The sequence below is a fragment of the Vitis riparia genome, chromosome 8 (assembly GCF_004353265.1).
Source record: "Vitis riparia cultivar Riparia Gloire de Montpellier isolate 1030 chromosome 8, EGFV_Vit.rip_1.0, whole genome shotgun sequence".
Lineage (NCBI taxonomy): Eukaryota > Viridiplantae > Streptophyta > Magnoliopsida > Vitales > Vitaceae > Vitis > Vitis riparia.
In genome coordinates this window covers 64,771-87,095 of record NC_048438.1, presented here as the reverse complement: position 1 = coordinate 87,095, position 22,325 = coordinate 64,771, and the positions used below count along the sequence as shown (strand labels likewise).

General features: G+C 41.4%; 1 protein-coding gene across 2 annotated transcripts in view; it reads right to left on the bottom strand.

Annotated features, from left to right (window-relative positions):
- The window catches only part of LOC117920139, a 62,049-nt gene that overhangs the window by 20,534 nt on the left and 19,190 nt on the right, over window positions 1-22,325 (bottom strand). For both annotated transcript variants that reach the window (XR_004652209.1, XM_034837500.1), the window contains exons 12-14: window positions 20,861-21,219; window positions 7,893-8,220; window positions 4,195-4,409 (exon numbers count right to left, since the gene is read on the bottom strand). Coding sequence is in view for 1 of the 2 variants with exons in the window: in XM_034837500.1 (XP_034693391.1) it covers window positions 4,195-4,409; window positions 7,893-8,220; window positions 20,861-21,219 (902 nt within the window). In the remaining variant the exon portion in view is untranslated. The remainder of the gene's footprint in view (window positions 1-4,194; window positions 4,410-7,892; window positions 8,221-20,860; window positions 21,220-22,325) is intronic.

Below are 22,325 nucleotides of genomic sequence, written 5' to 3'. Positions count from 1 at the left end.
AGATATCAAATCCATTTTTTTGTACACTTTTGTGAATTGGGCTAGGGTGTATATTGAGGATCATACTTTATCGTTGTTTGATTTTGTAAACTGGTTAGCCACCAAGTAAGGGTCAGAACCTTTTGTTTCTTGATCCTTTGTATCTTGGTATACTTCGTGTATACTCTCTTTAGCCTTTTTGGCTTTTAATGAATTTCCTTTATCTATCAAAAAAATTTGAGTTGAAATCAAAGGTTCGTGAGACAAAGTAAGGAGATCAAGGTGTGACTAAATATTACAGCATCTTGAAAAGTCATTGGCAAAAAATGGACCTATTTTATGAATTGAAATGGGCATTTGTAGTAGATAGTGCTCATTTTAAGAAGATGATGGAAAAGGAACGAATGTTCAAGTTTCTTGCTAGATTGAATAAAGAATCGGATGAAGTCTATGGACGAATCCTTGGTAAAGAGCCCTACCCTCTATCTGATAAGTGTTTGCTAACATTTGAACACAATTTCAAACTCAAATTGAAGTACCTTGGACTGATAATGAAAAAGAATATTTTAACTTTATTCTTGGAAAATAACTGCTTGAAAATGAGATCATATGTCAATCTAGTTGTTTTGTTACCCAACAACAAAATGGAATTGTGGAGAGCAAAAAACCGTCACTTAATGGAGGTTGCTAGAGCACTCATGTTTACATCAGGGATACCTAAGAGTTTTTCAAGAGAAGTTGTATTCACAACCTTTTATTTAATTAACAGAATGCCAATTAAAATTCTTGGTTTTGAAACTCCTCTCAATCATTTTTCTTAGGTTTATCAACATACAAAAATATTTTCCTTAATTCCACTAAAACTTTTTAGGTGTTCAACATCAGTTCATATTCATAAAGAACATAGTACTAAGCTTGATTCTTGTGCACTAAAGTGTATTTTTATGGGATACTCACCTACACAAAAAGGGTAAAAGTGTTATGATCCAATCTCTAAGAAAAATTTTATTGGCATGGTTGTAACCTTCTTTAAGGATCAACCTTACTTTACCAAAAACAATCTTCAAGGGAAGAGTATGGTTAAGGAATATCGTTTTTCAAAAACATCTTTACCCTTTCCAACATTTGATGACAATGTGAGTCCTATTCTTTCACATTCTTCTAGTTTAGGTCTTGTTGTGTTAGAAAATTCAAGTCCAAGTTTAGCTAGTCAACAGAGTTCTACTATGCCAAACAAGGAGGAATCGTTAACAAGGGGAGAATCACTACAAACAAAATCTCAAGTTGAGCTTCAAGCTCATGTCTACAAAAGGAGAAATCATCAATAAAATCTAGAAAGTCATACCCTTGCATTGTTCAAAAGTCAAAACCAATCATAAAACCTAAGAAGGCATAGTTTTACCTAATCCCCCTTCAAATACAAATTATAATGTTTTTGACGATCTAGATATTCTCATTGCCCTTAAGAAAGGAACTAGATCTTGTACTATGCATCCTATTTCTAAATATGTGTGGTACCATAGGTCATCTAATTCCTTTAGAGCCTTTACCACTAGTATGTCTTATTTGGAGATTCCAAAATCTGTAGAGGATGCTTTAGCTTTTGCTAAGTGAAAGGAAGCAATCATGGAAGAAATGAGGGCTCTTGAAAAGAACGGAATTTGGGATTTGGTGAGTTTTCCAAGAGGAAAGACTCAAGTACGATGCAAGTGGGTATTTACTATCAAGCATAAGGTTGATGGTTCAGTGGAAAGGTATAAAGCTAGGTTAGTAGCCAAAGATTTACAAAAACTTATGGCATTGATTATCAAGAGGCGTATGCAACAGTTGCCAAGACAAACACAATTCAAGTCTTGTTGTCACTTGAAGTCAATCCAAATTGGTCATTGCAATAGCTAGATGTAAAGAATGTTTTTCTAAATGGAGAACTAGAGGAGGAAGTATATATGGATCTGCCCTTGGTTTTTGAGCAATCATTCAAAATTGGAAAAGTGTGTAACTTGAAGGGATCCTCTCTATGGGCTGAAGCATCCCCAAGAGCAAGGTTTGATCATTTTACAAAGTCAAGTTGATCACACTATGTTCTACAAACATTCTGGTGATAGTAAGATTGTCATCTTGATAGTATATGCAGACAATATCATCTTGATAGGTGATAACCTTAAGGAATTGGAGAAATTGAAAGGCATACTTCCTAAAGAATTTGACATTAAAGATTTTAGCTGGTTGAGATACTTCCTCAATATGGAAGTTGCAAGATCTTGATGAGGTATAATTGTTTTTCAATGAGAACATGCACTATACTTGCTTAAAGAAACAAGAATGTTGGGTTGTAAATCAAATAAACAACAATTGACCCTCATAGGAAATTTGGTCAGATGGAGTTAAGCTCAATTGTGGATAAAGAACGCTATCAACGTTTGGTGGATAAACCAGTATACTTATCACATGCATGTCTGGTTATAGCATTTGCAATTAGTATTGTCAGCCAATTAATGCACTCACCCACTCAAGAATGTTTTAAAGTCGTGTATCAAGTTCTTGAGTATCTAAAAGGAAGCTTAAGGAAAGGATTATTGTTCGGGAAAAAGGGGAATAGGCAAGGATAGAAGATAAACTTCAGGTGATTACACATTTGTTGGAAGGATTTGGTAATTTGGAGAAGCAAGAAACAAAGTGTTGTTTCAATGAGTGCAAAATCTGAGTTTCGGGTCGTTGCTCATGGAATTTGTGAACTCATTTGGTTGAAGAGAATATTAGAAGAATTGAGGATTTTTTATAAGAAACCTATGAAATTATACTATGACAATAAGATAATGATTAACATAGCCCATAATCCAATTCAACATGATAGAACTAAGCATGTTGAAGAAGATTATCTTTTCATTGATGAAAAACTTGAGGGAGGTCTAGTTTGTATGCCATATGTTCCAACAAAAAAGCAGATAGTTAATGTTCTGATTAAAGGCCTTTAAAATCAGCCATTTGAAGTTCTAGTAAGCAAGTTGGGAATACATTTTCGAATTAGCTTAAGGGGGAGTATGGAAAATTAGAAATTGTGTAAATATGTGGGTGATATGATTTAGCACAGTAAATTAGGGGATGTTGTGATATGATTCATTGTCTAAATATTCATAATTTAGTTTTTATTTTTTCTATTTTCAGGGTAGTAATTATATGTACACTTGTATCTTTTTCTATCATTTTAGATTATATACATATATAAATCCTAAACTTTCACTTTCCTAGACAGAAAGAATGTGTAGAGATTATGACAGTTGAAGCAAAATCTTGAGTTTTTATTTTTATTTATTTATTTATTTTTATAAATAACAAACGAACCTTTCATGGTTGAGCCCTTCAAACTCTCTGTGGGGACTCAAACCTCAGCCAGCACCAGGTAATTCAAGCATTCAACCAGCAATATGATTTGAGCCCAAGACCATGCGCCCTACCACACATCCTAGCATTCATCCTAACCAACTAGGCACCCTAATGGGCAAAATCTTGGGTCATCCATGGATCACATGTGAAATCTTGGATCATCCATTTGTCACATGACCCATCATATTGGACACAATAAGGGTCAACATTGTGCTCATAGACATCAAGGATAAATTTTTGAGATCCTATTAAGGAGATTCAGGTACAATTCCTTAAATGTTACTTATAGGGAAGGTAGTTCAAGGATTATGACATGGGGATATGATAGTTTTCAATACTTGGAAGCAAGGCAAGGTATTCCCAATACTATTCAATACCCATGTCAGTAACCCAGTTTGCATTGGCTTGTCAGCTTGGTTTAGGACTCTTATCGGCACAAATGCATGCAAGCAATAGCCCTTGGCAACATAGATCCTTATTGGTTGGATGAATAGAATTTAGTACAAGAAAATGAAAAATAGGCCAATTAGTTGGACTTGAGGGACTTTAGTGGTAGGATTCAATGACCATTTCGTTTAAACAATTAATCTCAGGTCCTCATTTTGTGTAAGTCTAGATTCCACAATGAAACAATTCTGATGATGTAAGGTCACCATTTAACATTAGAAAGAAGACAATGACACTAAACAACCAGAATCATTCTGTAAATAGTGACTTCAAGAGCAATGATTCAAAATTTCTAATGAACACTAGATTATGGTGTCCCAATATCTTGAAATAAAACTAAAAACATGCAAGTCAAAAAAAAAAAAATAATGATTACTTTCTTACCTATAAAGCTGAAAGTTTTGAGGTGCCGCTTCAGTAGGAGATTTATGAGAAGAAAATCCATCATCAAGAGTGGTAAAAGAAGAAAGACCACTGCTTCCAAATCCTGATAAGGGCATAGATTGGATAGTTGAAATGGCTGTTGCGGCAACAGGGCTAATCCTCCGAGATGTTCGATATGCAACTCCAAGTAGTGCTCCCCCATGCAATCCAATGACCTACAAGAGACAATTGTTAGATCATAGATGAAGTCAAGCAACAATGACATAACAACCATGATAAAAGTTTAACCTCAAAATTTAAAATGAGTGAACCATTGACGGGAAAAAGTATAACTTACTAAGCAACAGATTAAAAACTATACATGTCTGGTGGTGCCAACCAGCTTGGTATCTCTATATGCATATACCAAATCTTAAGGTGGCCTTCGCTAGGGTTTGGGCGTTTATAAAGGTATCATTCCCTCCCCACCAAATACAATGTAATAACAAGGTGTCAGTATTTCCTTCCCCCCAAAAGAAAGAAAGAAAAAAAAAATGAATCCTAAATACAATGTCATGTGAGGCATCATTGTCTCCTTATTAAATACAATATTGTGGGGCATCATTCCCTCTATACTAAGGGCTCGCTTACTGCATTCCAGAGGAATTGAAGGAACAGGAGTCAATCCCTTTCCCTTTCATTCCCATGTTTACTTGGTTATAGAATCAAATCTATTAGTCGGACACATCAATTTGAGGAAACCCATTCCTCCAAAACAAAGAATGGGTTTCTCTCTACAAGGGCCAGAAACCGATTCTAAAAGATTTGAGGAATCAAGCTGATTTTTGGGTTGCCCTACTCTACCTTCAAGGAGAAGAAGCTGATTTCTCTGATTACAGCCGTCGATTTCTATAGGTTTCAGGTCAAATCTCGTACCTTTCAGTTTTGCTTCATGCATGTTTGTTTCCTTTCTACTTTTCGGGTTTCTTCAGTTCTACGCCTTTTTGAGCCTTTTTCAAGAATTGTTCTTGTTCTTTTTTTGTTTACGGTTTGTTTCATTTTGGGGCATTTTGCAAAGTTATAGTTTTTCATGAGTTTCCTTTTATTCAAACATTTGGGTGATGTTTGTGTTAATTTTTAGGGTTTGTTTCTAGGTTCCTCTTTTATTTATTCATTTTTTTTTTGGGTGGATTGAGGCTTTGATAAGGAGGCTACCTATAGTAAGGTTTTGATAATTTTGGATTGATTTTAGTTCAATAATTCACCATAATTGCAATATAAGGATTTTTTTTTTCTCTCTCTTCTGTCTGAGAATCATGCTGATTATTTTTGTGTTTGCAAAGCAAATCAGTGAGTAGAGTGGTAGATGACAGAGCAGTATGGTTGGCCACGAAGGGAGGCAAGTTTTCAATTAAATCTTTCCAATATGGGATGGTTCAAAGGGGTTTAGAGTCTTTCTCGGCAGCGCTTATTTGGAATTCTTAGACTCCAAAAAAAATGAATTTTTTCATTTGGGAAGCAACATAGAAAGGGATTCTAACTATGGACAACTTGAAGAGAAGAGGTTGGACGTTGATTAACTAATGTTTTTATGCAAAGGTGAGGAGGAACCTTCTGGCCACATCCTTCTTCATTGTTCCAAGGAAATTTTGTTATGGCAGTTGGTCTTCTCTGTGTTTGGATTGGTTTGGGTGTTGCATTCCTTAGTCAAAGCAATCTACTTAGTTGGCATGGTCATTTCATTGGAAAGAAGAGAAAAAAGGCATGGAAGGTTGCTCCTCTTTCTTTGTTCTAAATTATTTGGAAAGAAAGAAATCGAAGGGCTTTTGAAAATGTTGAGTTATCTTATCAAGAGTTTAAGTTCTCTTTTTTGTGTAACTTTTTAGGGTAGACCAAAAAGTTAATAAAGCCTTGTTAGGCAAATGGTCATGGAGGTATGCTCTTGAGCACAATAGCCTGTGGAGGAAGATAATCCAAGGCAAATATGGAGACATGAAGTGGGGTAAAGGTGAGACAAGCCTTCAGCATGGGTTTATGGAAAGCAATTATAAGAGAAAGGGAGGACTTCAGTCATAGGACCTCTATTCTTGTTAGGAGTGGCCTCAAAATGGTTGGATAGGTGGACAGGTAAGTGTCATTCAAAAGAGGCGTTCCCTCAATTGCTCATGCTTACCTCTAACAATAGTTGAGTTATGGATGGCCAAAGAGAGAGAAGGCTCGTGGTCCTTCTTCTTCATAGGACATTTTCAAGACTAGGAGGTAGGAGCTATGATCCAATTCATGGAGCTCATCCATGGCGAGAGTGCTAGAGTTGGGGAAGGATAGCTTATTATGGAGATAGGAGAAAGGGATGTTCCAAGTGAAATCTTTCTATAACTCCTTGCATGATGAGAATTGAGGCCTATTCCTTGCCAAAGAATTTTGAGGCACTATACCCCTATAAGGTTTTTTTTAGCCATCAATGTTCCTATGAGGGGAGGATGGTTGATAACCAATAAATGTGGTCTTTGTAAAGCTAGTGAAGAATCAACAAACCATGTCCTTATCCTTTGTAAAAGAACCAGAAAGATGTAGGACATGTTAACAAACTTCGGGTTTTAGTAGGCATTTCCAGAATATGTGAAAGAGTTTCTATTGGGTTAGAAGGAGAAAGGTGTGGACAAGGGTTGGAGGAGGGTGTGAGGCATGGCCCCTCTTTGTTTGTTTTGATGTGTGTGGCAGGAAAAGAACTAGAAGAATCTTCAATGGGGTAGAGCTCAACGATCTTAAGCTAAAAGCATCCCTTATGAATTGGTCTAGAATTCTGTCGGGGAGGGATTGCACTTCTCTGTTGAATTTTATTCATATGTAAATTGTGGATAGTGACTTTTAGTTTGTTCTTGTAGTCGGTAGCACTCCTTTTTTCTCTAGGTGAGTCCTCTTGCATGGCTCATGTGCACATAGAGTGTGTTGCCTGTGTGGTGGCGCTTGGATGTTGCCTTTTTCTATAAGAGGAACTCTGTTGAGCTGACAAGGCTCCATTGTGAGCAAGAAGCAAAAAAAAAAAGCTTGGAGGGCAGCTCTAATGTGCTTGTATTGTATGCTTTGAATGGAAAGAAATAGAAAGGTCTTTGAAGAATTGGAAAAATCAGAACAAGAAATTAAACTTCCGTTCATGAACACTTTTCTGAATTGGCTTAGTTTGTATGTAGATGTGAATCCCTTGTCCATGATAGATTTTGTAGATTTGTTTACTTGTAAGTAAGAAGAGGGGGTGAGAGGTTTGTTTTTTGTGCCTTCCCTCTTTCTTCTACCTGTCTATTTCTCTGGAGTCAGTTGTATACTTTGTGTGTACTTGTTACGGCCTTGATACAAGCACCTTTTTGTTTTGTTATTCTATTATATATATATATATATATATATATATATATATATATATCTTCTTGTTGCCTATAAAAAAATAGGGTGTGTTCCTATTTTTTTTATCGGCACTTTTAATTTATCTATTGTTTGCCTATCAAAAAAAAGGTTGCCATAAAGATTTCAGATGTATCAATTATAATTGAAACATAACAACTTTCAGCAAGACAGTGATGAGAAGTAATTAGTAATTAACTTCAAGCATGCTATATTATTGTATATCAGTCCAGAAGCCATGATAAGAAGAATGAACTATACTTTTTTGAGAAATGAAAAGGGTCAGAACTATAAATATTAAATGTGGAAACTATAACAAATACCGGATCACTGCGGCCACCTATGGATCTCATATATACATTAGATGTCCCATCATCCAGCAAGATACGAAGTTGAACAGTGGCTGTAGAGGCAGCACTAGCAGCAGCTGCAGCAGCTTGTGCAGCAGCTGCTGCAGCTTCTTTTGCTTTTCTTGAACCCCCCTTGGGAATTATTGGGATTCTAGGGGGTAATGAAGATTCCAATAGAGCAAATCTATCACGACATGTATCCCATGCCAAAAGCCTTGCACTGCCTGAATCAACGATGGACCAGTCACTGACCTTGTAGATGGAAAAGTAAGGAATATCAGGCCACACGATTGCAAGATACCTGCAACCAAATTGAGCTGTGAGAAAGCTGCTATGGTTTTATGTCACTACCCACGTCCAAAGATCAGTAGAATATTTAACTAATCAATGTCAGAACAACGAAGCATGTGAAGACTCCAACAGAAAAGTCTCATGCTTGAGGAGAAAATATAAATATAGGCATAAAAACTAAGAATCATTTAACACCAGCTATTATTAAACAAGTAGAGAAATAAAGTCTCATGTTTAGGTTTACTTACTACTTTAGAGTTTCCATTTGTTTAGTTTTTGTCTGTGCAAGGATTCCTCATCCTTCTATTGTACTTCTTAAATCCTAATTTAATATATTACATTGTTGTTTCTTATCAAAACACACACACACACACACACACACATATACATACTAACTAGTATACGCTATACATACATTTATTGAAACTGATGTGCACATTTCAAAAAATCGTCCTTAAGACAGCTCCAAAGAACAGCCAAACAGCTGAAAGAGGCTATTGCAGTTGCTGGGGAAGAGAGTGCAAAGTGCAAAGCAGCAAAGGAAGTGATTAAGTCACTTACAGCTCAAGTGAGTTATTGATCTTTATAGCACCCATAAGATCTTTACCTTTTTTCTCCCTATCATTATAGATTGCCTTTAAATTGAACATCATAAAGATGTTTGCATTGTCATATCTATTAAATAGTTGTTCAAAAAATCCAATTCTGTTTGAAACAAAGGAAGGATTCTCAAAATGGTCTTCTAAAAGCTACAAGTCTACAACTTCAAACTTTTACTAATGAGAGGGGAAGGTTTGAAGGTTGGAGGTAGAGCCTGGTTCGAGGTTGATTCAAAATCCTTCAAGATTTCGGTGGAGGTGCTCAACGGGAAGCTCACCGGAGTCATTACTAGGAGGGGAAGAGGTTTCTCTTCTTGGATTAGATTTGGAGAGAGGGGCTTATCTATGCTTCTGGAAGGGGTGGAGGTCTGTTGTCAAAAGGAGGAGTTGAAGGTTTTCAACAACTCTTGGCTGGAAGGGGGGAGAAGCTACAAGCTCCAGTTACGTAGCAATGAGGCTAGTAAGTACCTTTGGTGTTCTGTCTTCTCTGCAGAAGCTCACCGTTTCATTCTTATCTTCCCTGAAGGGAAGGGATTGTTGGGAGGGTGGTTTCTTTTGGCTCAAAAATTGAGGACCTGTGGAGTAGAGCTTCCTATCAAGGCTGTTGTTTCTCAGTCTGACCCTGTGCGGAAGGGAGAGCCTCTGAGAGGTGTTGGTGCTGCTGTCAAGAGAGGATTGGAGTATGAAACGGTGTGGTTGCAGTTTGGAGGTGTTAATGCTTTCAACAAGATGCAGACTCTTAATTGGTGTTTGGTGGGATGGTGGGGAGACTTCTCGGATGATGTCACTTTGTTATCACCCTTGAAGGAGTGGGCTAGGTACCATTGGAGGCTGAAGGGGAATCTCTCTCTGTGCTTGTTGGTCAGAACGTTGATTCTTTTTGAATTTGAGAATCCAAAGGAGGTGGAAAGGGTGCTGCAGGAAGGAGAGCATATTTTCAAGCAAAAGAATCTGGTTTTGGAGAGGTGGGATCCAACAATTGGTTGTAACAGAGAAGGTGTTCATGCAAAGGAGGCTTGGGTGAGGTTAGTGGGCCTCCCACTTTGTCTTTGGCACAGAGATTTCTTCAAGCAAGTGGGAGATGCTTGTGAGGGGTTTTTGGGGGTGGATGAGGAGTCAGTGGGTGGAACGAATTTGCAAGGGGCTAGAATATTTTTTTTTTTTTGATAAATGAGCATAAATATATTAAAGGGCGAAAAGCCACAAAGCATACAGGTAGTATACATAGCAGCCTAAGAACAAAAAACACATGAATAAACAACCTCACCAGCCCTTAAAGAGCCACAAGCCATTCCAATAAGCCTAAAAGCGAAGAGGACTCCTCTCCCATATACACCCTAGCCCAACTCCACAAATTACATACAAAAGAATTTTTGAGTTTTTGTATAGCTAAAGAGCCCCCCCTAAAAGCTAATCTATTTCTTTCCTTCCATACTGTCCAAAAAATATGCAACGGGATGAAGTTCCAAATCTTTTTCCTCTTTTTCCCCACAAAAGGGCCCCTCCAACTAAATAACACTTCTTTGATTGTCTCTGGGAACACCCATTGAGCCCCAAACAAGGTAAGGACGATCTCCTAGAGGACCTTGACCACTATACAGTATAAAAGAATATGATTTACATTTTCCTCTTCACAGCCACACAAAAAGCAACGATTAGGGAGGTGTCAACCCCGTTTTTGGAGCCTATCCAAAGTGAGGATCTTCTCCCACGTGGCCTCCCAAGCAAAAAAAACAACTTTGGTTAGACCCTTATCCACCCAAATGCTCTTCTTCGGGAAGGCAATGACACTAGGAGCAGCCAGCAAATTATAAGCATCCTTAATCCGAAAAGTACCAAGACCCCCTCAGCATATGAAACAACTCGCCTATCGCATCCAGCTCCCAGTCATTAGAATCTCTGGAAAATCTAAGGTTCCAACCTCTTTGACCAAGGCTTGAATCCCACACTTCTTTGACCGCTGCGTTCCTATGGACCGCCAAGGCAAATAATTGGGGAAAATTTTGGGACAACACCTCATTGCCACACCACTGATCAGTCCAGAACTTTACCTTAGTCCCCTCACCCACCTTGAACCCTATGTTATCCCAACACCAGTTTACCTCCTTCAGAATCTCCTTCCAAACCCCCACTCCAAACGTTCCGCGAGCTTCATTAAGCCGCCATCCAAATCCCTCTTGCCAATATTTCACCCCGATCACCTTCTTCCAAAGGATTTTCTTTTCAAAGGCAAATCTCCAAATCCATTTACCCAACAAGGCCTTGTTCAGGAGATCAATCTTCCGAATGCCTAGACCTCCCTTCTCCTTTTGAGTGCACACCACCTCCCAATTGATTAAGTGGATTTTCCTTTCCAAGCTTCCCCTTCCCCAAAGAAAGTCTCTTTGTAATTTTTCAAGCCTTTTTGCTACTAACTTGGGCATTCAAAAGAGGGACAATTGGTAGATAGGTATGTTGGCCAGTGTACTTTTAATGAGGGTAATTCTCCCGCCCTTGGACATATATTGTCTTTTCCAAAGGGCTAATTTTCTCCTCATTCTTTCTTCCACCTCATCAACTTTAAGTCACATGTTTTCAAACCTGAACGGGGAGGGGCCTCGTCTTAACCCACCACCCTTCAACAAGATGGGAAAGTGATCTGAAGTGGGTCTAGGCAGCCTACATTGGACAACCCCACTAAAATGATCAAGCCAATTCTGGGTCACTAGGAATCTATCCAGTTTAGCTCACGACTGATTGTTCCTACCCCCACTCCAGGAAAACACACCCCCTTGCAGAGGAAGATCTAGGAGCTTTAGCTCATCAACAACCTGAGCAAACCTTCTCATTGCACCAGTCAGCCTTCCTTAATTGCTCCTTTCCCTTTGGGAGAGGGTGACATTGAAGTCGCCCCCTAGACACCAGGGGTCATCCCAAATGCCCCTTATTGCCCAGAGCTCCTCCCACAGAATCTCCCTTTCCTCTTTAGAAAACGGCCCGTACACTCCTATGAAAATCCAAACAAGCCCATCTTCTACATTCCCGAGCCTACAAGAAATTGAGAAATGCCCCACCTCCATCTCAAGCACCTCCAGGGTCCTTTTGTCCCAATAGGTCAGAATCCTTCCCGTCGAACCATGAGCACCCATGGCGCCCTAATCAAGAAACCTCCCAAAGCCCAAGCTCCTCACCACACCCTCTGACATTGATTGAATTTTCGTCTCCTGGATACAGAACAAGTCCACTCTCTAGCTTCTAATCATGGCCTTAATCACCTTTCTTTTAAAGCTATCATTAGCTCCACGCACATTCCAACTCAACAACCTTAGCTTCATTGGACTTCCATAATCTGGCACCCTCTTCCTTGCATAGCACATTTCTGCTTCTTCCCCCCCTCCCCCCCCCACCCTCCTCCTCATAGTTGATGGAACATTCAAGTCTTTTCAATTCCCTTTCGAATTTCGATTTCTCCAGAAGAGTTTTGCTGTGAACTCTTTCCCTTTTCTTTTGATTTTGACCAGAAACTCCAAAATGTCTTTCTCCAATACCTCTATCAAAAATCCCAGAAATTTACTGAACCTAGCCAGATCGCTTTCCTCCCAGCTTACTTCCTCCCATCCTCTAACTTCTTGTGGCGTAGTACGAACTAAGCCCAACTCCTCTCTACTTTCTTCAATACTGCCAATATTAACCTCCATCAGCTCCCAGCGAGTGACTATCTCCTTCCTTGAAGACCCCGTGACATTAAACAATCAACTCGGTGAAACCCCCTAGGTTATATCCAAACCGGCCCCAAAAAGGTCGTAATACTCCCCCAATGGAGTCCGACCAGAAAAAGAAGAGGGAGAAGAAAAAGAACCAGAAACCAACGTTCCAATAAGGATAGGATCGTTCCCATACCTCAAAGCTTCCTCCATTAAAGCACAGTCAGTCTTCGATCTCTCCTTGAAATGTAGCTCTTCCTCATAAGGCCTCCGCGGGCCATCCTTCACCTAGAAAGAAGATATACCAGAGTCTGGACCCCCCAGTAGGCTTGGGCCAGTTAACATGGAGGGACGGCCCGCCCCCAACTAGGCTCTATCCTCAGCTAAGGGCAGGGCCTCAGCTGTCCAGCCCAGGCACCACAAAAGACTCCAATGTCTTGGCCCACCTAGAAGTTTTCCTAGACGATAGCCCAAGGATAGACGACCCAGTCTCAAAAGAGATGTCCAAGAGAGGAGTAAGCCCAGTGGACATAGAAGCCTTAGAGCTCCAAGGGACCTCTGCTAGGCCCAACAAAAGAGGTCCACCCGATCCTAGGGGCCCAACCGGCGCTCCGTCAAAGCTCCGAACAGGGTCCATAGACTGCCCCGACCCGCTTGACTGCCTCCTCGTCCCATCGGCAGGCAGCAATAGGGCCTCAAGCCTCGTAACGTCATTCGCCTCCAGCACGCGCTCACCCGCGCATGCAAAAGCCTCACCCCCAACCTCACCTACTGTTACGACTTTCTTTCCACTCTTTCCTGCTGTCGCCGCTTTCATTACTGACCTAACCTCCCACCAGAGAGTTAACGAGTAGCAGAGCTCTTCAACCCATACCTCCACCACATTGGGAAGCTCCTCACCGTTACGCTTCACCAGCATCCAGGCCCACTGCAGTTCCTCCAGCTTCTCCATTTGGGAGTCGATTGCGAGGAAACCCTCGCACTCCTCTCCTATCATTCTCAAAATGTCCCGACCCAGTCTCAAAAGAGATGTCTAAGAGAGGAGCAAGCCCAGTGGACATAGAAGCCTTAGAGCTCCAAGGGACCTCTGCTAGGCCCAACAAAAGAGGTCCACCCGATCCTAGGGGCCCAACCGGCGCCCCGTCAAAGCTCCGAACAGGGTCCATAGACTGCCCCGACCCGCTTGACTGCCCCCTCGTCCCATCGGCAGGCAGCAGTAGGGCCTCAAGCCTCGTAACGTTATTCGCCTCCAGCATGCGCTCACCCGCGCGTGCAAAAGCCTCACCCCCAACCTCACCTACTGTTACGACTTTCTTTCCACTCTTTCCTGCTGTCGCCGCTTTCATTACTGACCTAACCTCCCACCAGAGAGTTAACGAGTAGCAGAGCTCTTCAACCCATACCTCCACCACATTGGGAAGCTCCTCACCGTTACGCTTCACCAGCATCCAGGCCCACTGCAGTTCCTCCAGCTTCTCCATTTGGGAGTCGATTGCGAGGAAACCCCCGCACTCCTCTCCTATCATTCTCAAAATGTCCCGATCCCATAAGGAGACGGGTAAGCCTACAACTCGCACCCAAGCCTCGCTCTTTTTCTCCCCTTCCAACAGACATCCCGTCTCAGGCCTCCATTTCTCCAGGTGAAGGAGAAGCCCCCCAACCAAGATACTTCCGAGTTTAAGGGCTTTCTCTGCTTCTATCAAAAGCTCAAATTCCAACAATACCTTGCCCCTCTCCAATTTTGCTAACCCTAGATTGCCCTTCAGTCTCTAGATTTTTGCCAAATGGGTCCCCCAACTCCTTAGGTCATCCCCCCTTACTGCACTAGGGTTTCAGATCCCAATCAAACAGTGAGCCAACTTGTTTAAGTTTCGGCATAGCTCCTTCTTTCTGACCTCCACCCTAATTACTGCTCTCTCTTTGCCTCTCGGCATTTTGACCACTTCTGCAAAGGTTTTCACCATACTGGGCCTCAACCGTAGCGTTTCTTCTTTTTGGCTTTCCTCTCCTCCATTAGCAAAACCCAAGCGCCGTAGCGTCTCCACCATTGAAGCCCAACCACCCTTTGCTCCTCTTCCTTTGGGGATAAAGATGCTGAACCTTTTGTTCTCCAGGTTCACAACATCTAACCGGAGGAAACACCCCCCCTTGTTTTGATCTCGCACCAATGAATAGGCCCTCTCGTTTTCCTTCCACTTTCTTTCCCATTTTCCTGTTCTCATGTCCTTGATACAAAGAACCAGACAATCGAAAAAGAACCCAAGGCTCACTGGTCCCAGCCTAATCCACGAGAAAATCCCTCTTTTCCTCTCCACAATTGTAGCTTGCAATTTGCCTTTCTTCTCCTCCACCTTGACCTCAAAAGACTTCGACTCCACTCCGAAGCCACCCTTCCTGAAGCTTTTCCGAGACCCCGCGAGGACATCGCCCTCAACATTCTCGCTCGCACTCAGAAAGCCTCGCTCTCCTTCGTTGCTCTCGCTCTCTCTCTCTCTCTCTCAGAAACCTTGCTGGATGTAGTTGCTCTCTCTCTCCTCCATCATCGTTTCCTTTCATGCAAGGGGCTAGAATATTAATCAAAACTAAAGAGAGGTCAGTGCCAGGGAAGATGCAAGTGGTGGTGGGGCATCTCTAATTCACTATTCACCTGTGGTGGGAGCTTCCTCCTTAGGTAGCTTCGACTACATCCAGCAAGGTTTGGTTGGAAACAAAGAAGAGGAAGCAAGAGGTTCCACATGCGCTTTGTCATGTGGGGCAGCTTCCATTTAGCGAGGTGTCGACTTCTGGTAGGCCAAGAGCAGCAGGAGATAAGACTTTGTCAGGCTTTTAAGAGAAAAGACTGTTTTTGGAGAAGATGGACTCCGTTGGGGTGGCGTGGGAAGGTAGAAAACAGCCCTCTGCTGATCTGAAAGTGGAATTGGGCTGCTTTGATTCAGTGGGCTGTGGCAAAGGGGCTTGGCCCTTGGAGAGGGCCCAAAGCCTTTTAAATGAATGGTTGGTCGGAGCTAGTAGCTTGGCACAATCCCCTTCTTTTTGTCTTTGGCCCAGGATTGCACAGTGAGCCTTGACCCAACGCGGGAGAGGTTAGATTATAAGGCCCAGACGAGCTCAGGTCCTTCATTGGGGGCTAATCGTTGCGCTAAGGTTGTTGAAGAGCATGGTGACACCTCGTGGTTTTCTTCAAAGGGCTCTCTCTCTCCCGTCAATGAAACATTGGTGATAGAAGCAACGTCTTTTCAAGGTATGATGAATCTTTCCTCTACTTCCATGGGATGGGGTCCCGCTCTTCTTCTTCTCCTTCTATGTCTCTTTCTCCTGCGGGTAAGGCCAATGAAGTCTTGCATGATTTGGGGATAATCTGTTGGGGGGAAACGGCAACAATGGATAGAAGGATGGTGTTCTAAGAAGTCTCGGTCAGCTTTGGTCAAGGGTTGTGTCCTAGTGAAGGTGAGGGGGAATCCCCGCCTTTTCCCAGAGCAGCTTCAACAAGTCAGTGTCCTTTAGCAAATTTTTAGGGCTTCCGGTGAATGGTTTTGAGAAAGAAATTTTGGGTCTTTGGAGGAGACTAGAGATCCGTACCAATAGGAAGACTGCGGGGCAGGTGTTAAAAAAGTCTAGTTGTCGAGGGTCTAGATTTGAGAGGGAGCTATGTAAATTGGAATGCTTTATAAGACTAACTGCTTTGGTAGGAGAAGAGAAAGGAAGTCTTCTGGGGAATTAGCCTAAGTGTGCCAATGAAGCTTAACATTCTTTCTTGGAATGTACGAGGGATAAATGGTGGGGATAAACGTCGAATCATCAAATCTTTGATTCGGTCTTACTTGGCCGACCTAGTCTACCTTCAAGAAACTAAGGTACAACAAATGAATGATAGCCTGGTGAAGAGTCTGAGTGCGGGGAGATGTCTGAATTGGGAGGCAGTGGAGGCTAGGGCCAAGTAGGAGGGATCTTGGTTTTCTGGGACAACCGGGTTTTGAAGCTTATTAAGATGGAGTTAGGAGCCATTTCAATTTCTTGTTGCTTAAAAAATTGTGAGGATAACTTTGTATGGATGTTCATTGGGGTGTATGGCCTTGTTTTGGCATAGGAGAGGGAAGAATTTTGGGACGAGTTAAGTGCCATTAGGGGTCTTTGGAATGATCCGTGGTGTGTGGGAGGGGACTTCAATGTAGTAAGATTTCCAGAGAAGAGGATGAGCTGTCACAGATTATTGGCTTCTATGAGACGCTTTTCTCAGTTCATTGAGGAGATGTGTCTTAAGGATCTCCCTTTATTTGGTGGGTTGTTCACTTGGTGTGGTGGGTTAAATAATAGGTCAGCTTCAAGGCTGGATTGTTTTCTTGTCGCTAATGATTGGGAGAATCATTTCAACCCGGTTGTATCAAAGCTCCATTCCTAATCCAATCTCAGATCAAGTGCCAATCTTGCTTGACAATGGAGGGATAAGGAGGGGTAAGACTCCTTTTAGACTTGAAAATATGTGGTTAAAAGCGTAAGGATTCAAAGACCTTATTAGGAATTGGTGGGAGGGGTACAGTGTTCAAGGTTCCTGCAGTTACATTCTAGCTGCAAAGATTAAAGCCTTGAAGCAGGACCTTAAAAGTTGGAATAAGGAGGTTTTTGGAAATGTGTCCACTAAGAAACTTGAGGCCTTGATATAGTTAGGGCTATGGAGCGCAAAGGAGAGGGAACGGGCTCTCACAGTGGAGGAAATTGAGGCTAGAAGAGGGGTGCTGGATGAGTTTAAGAAATGGGCAGAGATGGAGGAAACTTCTTGGAGGCAAAAGTCTAGAGAGCTGTGACTGAAGGAAGAGGACAGAAATACAAGCTTTTTTCATAAAATGGTCAATACTCGAAAAAGGAGGAAGCTAAGGGTAAATGGTGAGCTGCTAGTTGGGGAGGATAACATTGAAGAAGGGGTGACAAGTGCTTTTCAAAGGATTCTAGCAGAGACAGGGGAGTGGAGGCCGAGTATTGATGGGCTGGTGTTAGCCTCCTTGCAGCCTTCAGTTTCAGCAGCTTTAGAACTACCCTTTTCTGAAGAGGAGGTCCTTGCATCTTTATCCAATTTGAATGGTGACAAAGCCTCAGGTCCGGATGGGTTCTCCCTAGCTTTTTGGTAGTATAGTTGGGACATTGTGAAGCATAAGGTCATGGGTTTTTTTGATGAATTCTATGACCCCTGTTTTTTTATAGGAGCTTAAATGCTATGTTTTGAGTATTAGTTCCTAAGAAAGAGGGGGCAAAAGACCTTAAGAACTTTAGACCCATTAGCTTGATTGGGGAGTTATACAAACTCTTGGCTAAGGTGCTAGCAAATAGACTAAAAAAGGTGGTGGGTTTTCTAGTTTTAGATTTTCAGCATGCTTCTGTGGCGGGGAGACAAATCTTGGATGCAGTGTTGATAGCAAATGAAGCCATTAATTTCGAAATTAAAGATAACTTGAAAGGGATCCTTTGTAAGTTAAACATCGAAAATGCATACGATCATGTTAATTGGAGCTTTATACTTGCAGTTATGGAAAAGATGGGGTTTGGTTCCAAGTGGATAGGATGGATTAGATGGTGCATTTCTACAACTCGATTCTCTGTAGTGATAAATGGCTCTCCTTCAAGTTTTTTCCAAAGCTCTAGAGGATTGAGACAATGGGACCCTTTGTCTCCTTACTTGTTCATCTTAGTGATGGAGACTCTCTCCCGCTTGCTCTCTACAACGAATGAGGGTGGTTTTATCAACAGTTTTCTAGTGAGAGGAAGACATGTTGAGGGAGTAGAGGTGTCCCATTTGTTTTTCACAGACGATACCCTCATTCTTTGTGATGCTAATAAGGAAAATCTTGAGTATTTGAGTTGAGTTTTCATATGGTTTGAGGCATGTTCAGGGCTAAGGATTGACCTGGGGAAAAGTGGGTTGATTCCAATTGGGGATGTGCCAAATATGGAGGAGCTTGCTAAGATTTTGGGTTGCAAGATGACAACTCTCCTAACCACCTAACTAGGTCTTCCTTTGGGTGCACCTTACAAGGCTTCAAGGGTTTGGGAAGAAGTGGAGGAGAGGTTTTAGAAAAGGCTTGCTTTCTAGAAGCGACGGTATCTCTCAAAAGGTGGAAGGCAAACTTTGATTAAGAGAACCTTTTCTAGTTTACCGATCTATTATATGTCCCTCTTTGTCATCCCTAAGAGGGAAGCGACTAGAATGGAAAAGCTTCAAAGGGATTTCCTTTAGGGAGGGGAAGCTTTGGTTAACAACCCACATTTGTTGAGTTGGCCTGTTGTGTGCTTGGAAAAATCAAAAGGGGGTTTGAGCTTCAGAAACCTTTCGACCTTCAATAAGGCCCTTCTAGGAAAGTGGTCTTGGAGATTTGCAATTGAAAAAGATCCTTTTTGGAAATGGTAATTGTTGGCGACTATAGACAAGAGGAGGGTAGTTAGTGCACGTAAGGGGTGAGAGAAAGGTATGGAGCGGGGGTTTGGAAGGCAATCGGAAATTGCTAGAAGACTTTTAAAGCCAACACTTGCTTCCTGGGAACATGGTGAAGTTCTAGAAGGATAGATGGTGTAGGGATGCGCCGTTGAGGGAAGCATTCCCAAATCTTTTTTCTATAGCTTCCTCTACACATGCTTGAGTGGTTGATGTTTGGGATAGTGGTAGTTGGAATCCTAGGTTCTTTAGATAGTTGAATGATTGGGAGTTGGAAGAAGTGGATAACTTCATTGGGAGGTTACATGATCATTCTCCCTCTTCAGATTTTGAGGATATTTTGGTATGGGTGGATACAAAGAACGGTGTCTTTTCAGTTAAGTCATTCTACTCTTCCTTGGGCAGTAGGGGAAAGAATCCCTTCCTCCATGGGATAGTCTAGAATCGGTGGGCCCTAGTTAGAGTAAGCTTCTTTGCTTGGGAGGCAACTTAGGCCAAGATTTTGACACAAGATTAGCACGGAACGAGGCATCGGAAGATGCCTAATAGATACTACATGTGTAAAGAACAAGAAGAAACAACTGATCATATTCTTCTACGTTGCTCGAAAGCTCGCATTTTGTGGCAGCTGATTTTTGTTTTATTTGATATACAGTGGGTGACAAAATCTTCGGTAAAAGGGTTGCTTTTGAGATGGGGAGGCTCTTTTGTTAGTAGAAAAAGGAAAAAGGCTTGGAAAGTAACCCCTTTTGTGTATTTTTTGGACCATTTGGAGGGAGAGAAATAGGAGATCCTTTGAAAATTGCAAAAGTTTAGTCCTAAATTTTTATTTTATTTTATTTTTTTATAGATAAACAACAATATATAAAAAGGGCCAAAAAGCCACAAGGATACAGGGGGTATACACAGAAGCCTAAGACAAGAAACAGAAATAAAGCGAGCAACCTCACCAACCCTTAAGTGGTCGCGAGCCACTCCAAAAAGCCTAAGAGAGAAGAGGACTCCTCTCCGATGTACACCCTAGCCCAACTCCACAGATTACATACAAAAGAATTTTTGAGTTTCTGTATAGCTAACCACCCCCCCCCCCCCCCCCCCCCCCCCCCCCTCCCCTCCCTCCCCTCCCCCCTCTTAAAAGAAATATACACAACGGAATGAAATTCTAGATCTTTTTTCTTTTTTTCCCCACAAAAGAGCCCCTCCAACTAAATAACACTTCTTTAACAGACTCAGGGAACACCCACTGAACCCCAAAAATGGCGAGGACAATCTCCCAAAAAGTCTTAACCACTATACAATGTAAAAGAATGTGATTACCATTTTCTTCTTCACAGCCACACAAAAAACATCGGTTAGGGAGCTGCCACCCCCTTCTTTGAAGCCTATCCAAAGTGAGGATCTTCCCCCACGAGGCTTCCCAAGCAAAAAAAGAAACTTTTGTTGGGACCTTATCCATCCAAATGCATCTATTCGGGAAGGCGCAAACTCCTCCTCAGGAGAAGTCCTGAAGTCCCTCGGCAAATTAAGCATATCTCTTATTTGATCCAGGTCCCAATCATTGAAATCTCTAGCAAATCTAAGATTCCAACCTCCTTGACCAAGGCTTGAGTCCCACACTTCATTGACCGTGGCATTCCTTTGAGTCTTACAGTTTAGTCCTAACTTTTAAAAGCTCCTTTTTGTATTTATTTTGGGATTAGGATTAGATTGTACATTAGGGATGGTCCTATGTCCTTGCTAGAATTTGTGGATTGTTATTCTTAGGGTGTGGTTGCTTGTTTTTTGTGTATTCGCACCTTGATTGCTTTGTATACATCATGTATACTTTTTCTTTTAATACAATTGCCTTTACTTAGCAAAAAAAAAAAAAACGGACAGCTCCAAAAAGTGAATTTCATAAACAAACATCACTAGAATGTGGGAAAATAATTGCAAGGGACAACTTACTTTCCTGAACTGCTTATGGAAAGGACTGAATATGAATCATGTGGAACTGGTGTACTAATATGCTTTTTTATCTGCTTGACATGTAAAGGTTCCAATGAGTCTCCCCTGAATCTTCCTGTTTCAGACAAGGAGCCATTACTTCCCAGAGAGGGATTTGCTGTGCTAGACAACTGAAAATTAAGTAACTTCAGTTCCCTCTCAACTACATAGACTGCAGAATGCTCTCGGCTCCCTACTGGTGTTGGTAGAGCAGCTACAGCTGGAAGAGATCTAGCATCAAACTCACTGACAATAACACCGATATTAGTTCCAGTAGCAACAAGATGTGGCTGTAAAGGATGTGCGACCATACAATAAACCTGCAATAGCAATTCAAGAGTATCAGAGCTACATATGCGAGAAATTGACAAAATAATTTCACAGTAAGCACATAAAGAAGCTAAGTTGGGATCCTTATGAAACCAGACTTCAACAAGGATTTATTATTTACAATAAATATTTACCTGTTCAAAATAAAGGATGAGAAATCTTTCGAAATAAAGAAAAATTACATAGGGGTAAAAGAGAAAATAAAGAGAAAGATAAAAGTCCCAACACTAGGAAGTCTTTGGCTTGCTAGAGCAACAAAACTTTAGGAGGCATGAGATCCCTAACAACATCAACAAGAGAAGAGGCTTCTCTCTTGGCAAACCTCAAGAAGTTGATCTATGCCTCCATGAGGATGCGCAATCTCGCCCCCCATCAAGATTCATAATCCTTTACATTTGATGGTTATATCTCCAAGAATCCCTATAATCGGTGGTCACCTCAGACCAAACCTCTCCTATTGAGATCCATAATCCTTTGTAACCAACAATTGTATTTCCAAAGACCCTTTATAATTACTAATCACCCAAAACAAAACTATAGCCCCAACCCCCCTTCACCTACAAATTAGTGACATAAAACCATCTTGACCCTTTGCATTCCCTTTTTAGTTATAAATACATCTCCTCCATAACCACCAAATACATAAATTGAAAAAATTAAAAACCAAACTAACAAACAAACTAAAAGATTATTAAGAGCCCACCCTTTTTATCTCTTTGTTCTCCTTTTAATAATTTTTTTTTTTGATAAGTAAAGAAAAGTATATTAAAATGAAAGAGGAAACACCAAACTAGTGTCCTCTAGGTATACCTTAGTATACAAAAGCAGCCCCTCGACTCTAAACCAAGGAAGCGAGCCGAAACCCCTACCTATAACAAAAGCCTAGCCACTCAAAAAAGCTAACCAGGGATCGTGGGCTCAAAACTATAAACATCCTCACCCATGACCACAGATTACATAAAAAAGAATGTTTCAACCTTTGGATTGACAACACCTCATTCCCAAAAGCCAACGAATTTCTTTCCTTTCAAACTGACCAAAATATACATAAGTGGGCCATTTGCCACGCCTTTTTACGGATTTTCCCCAGAAACGC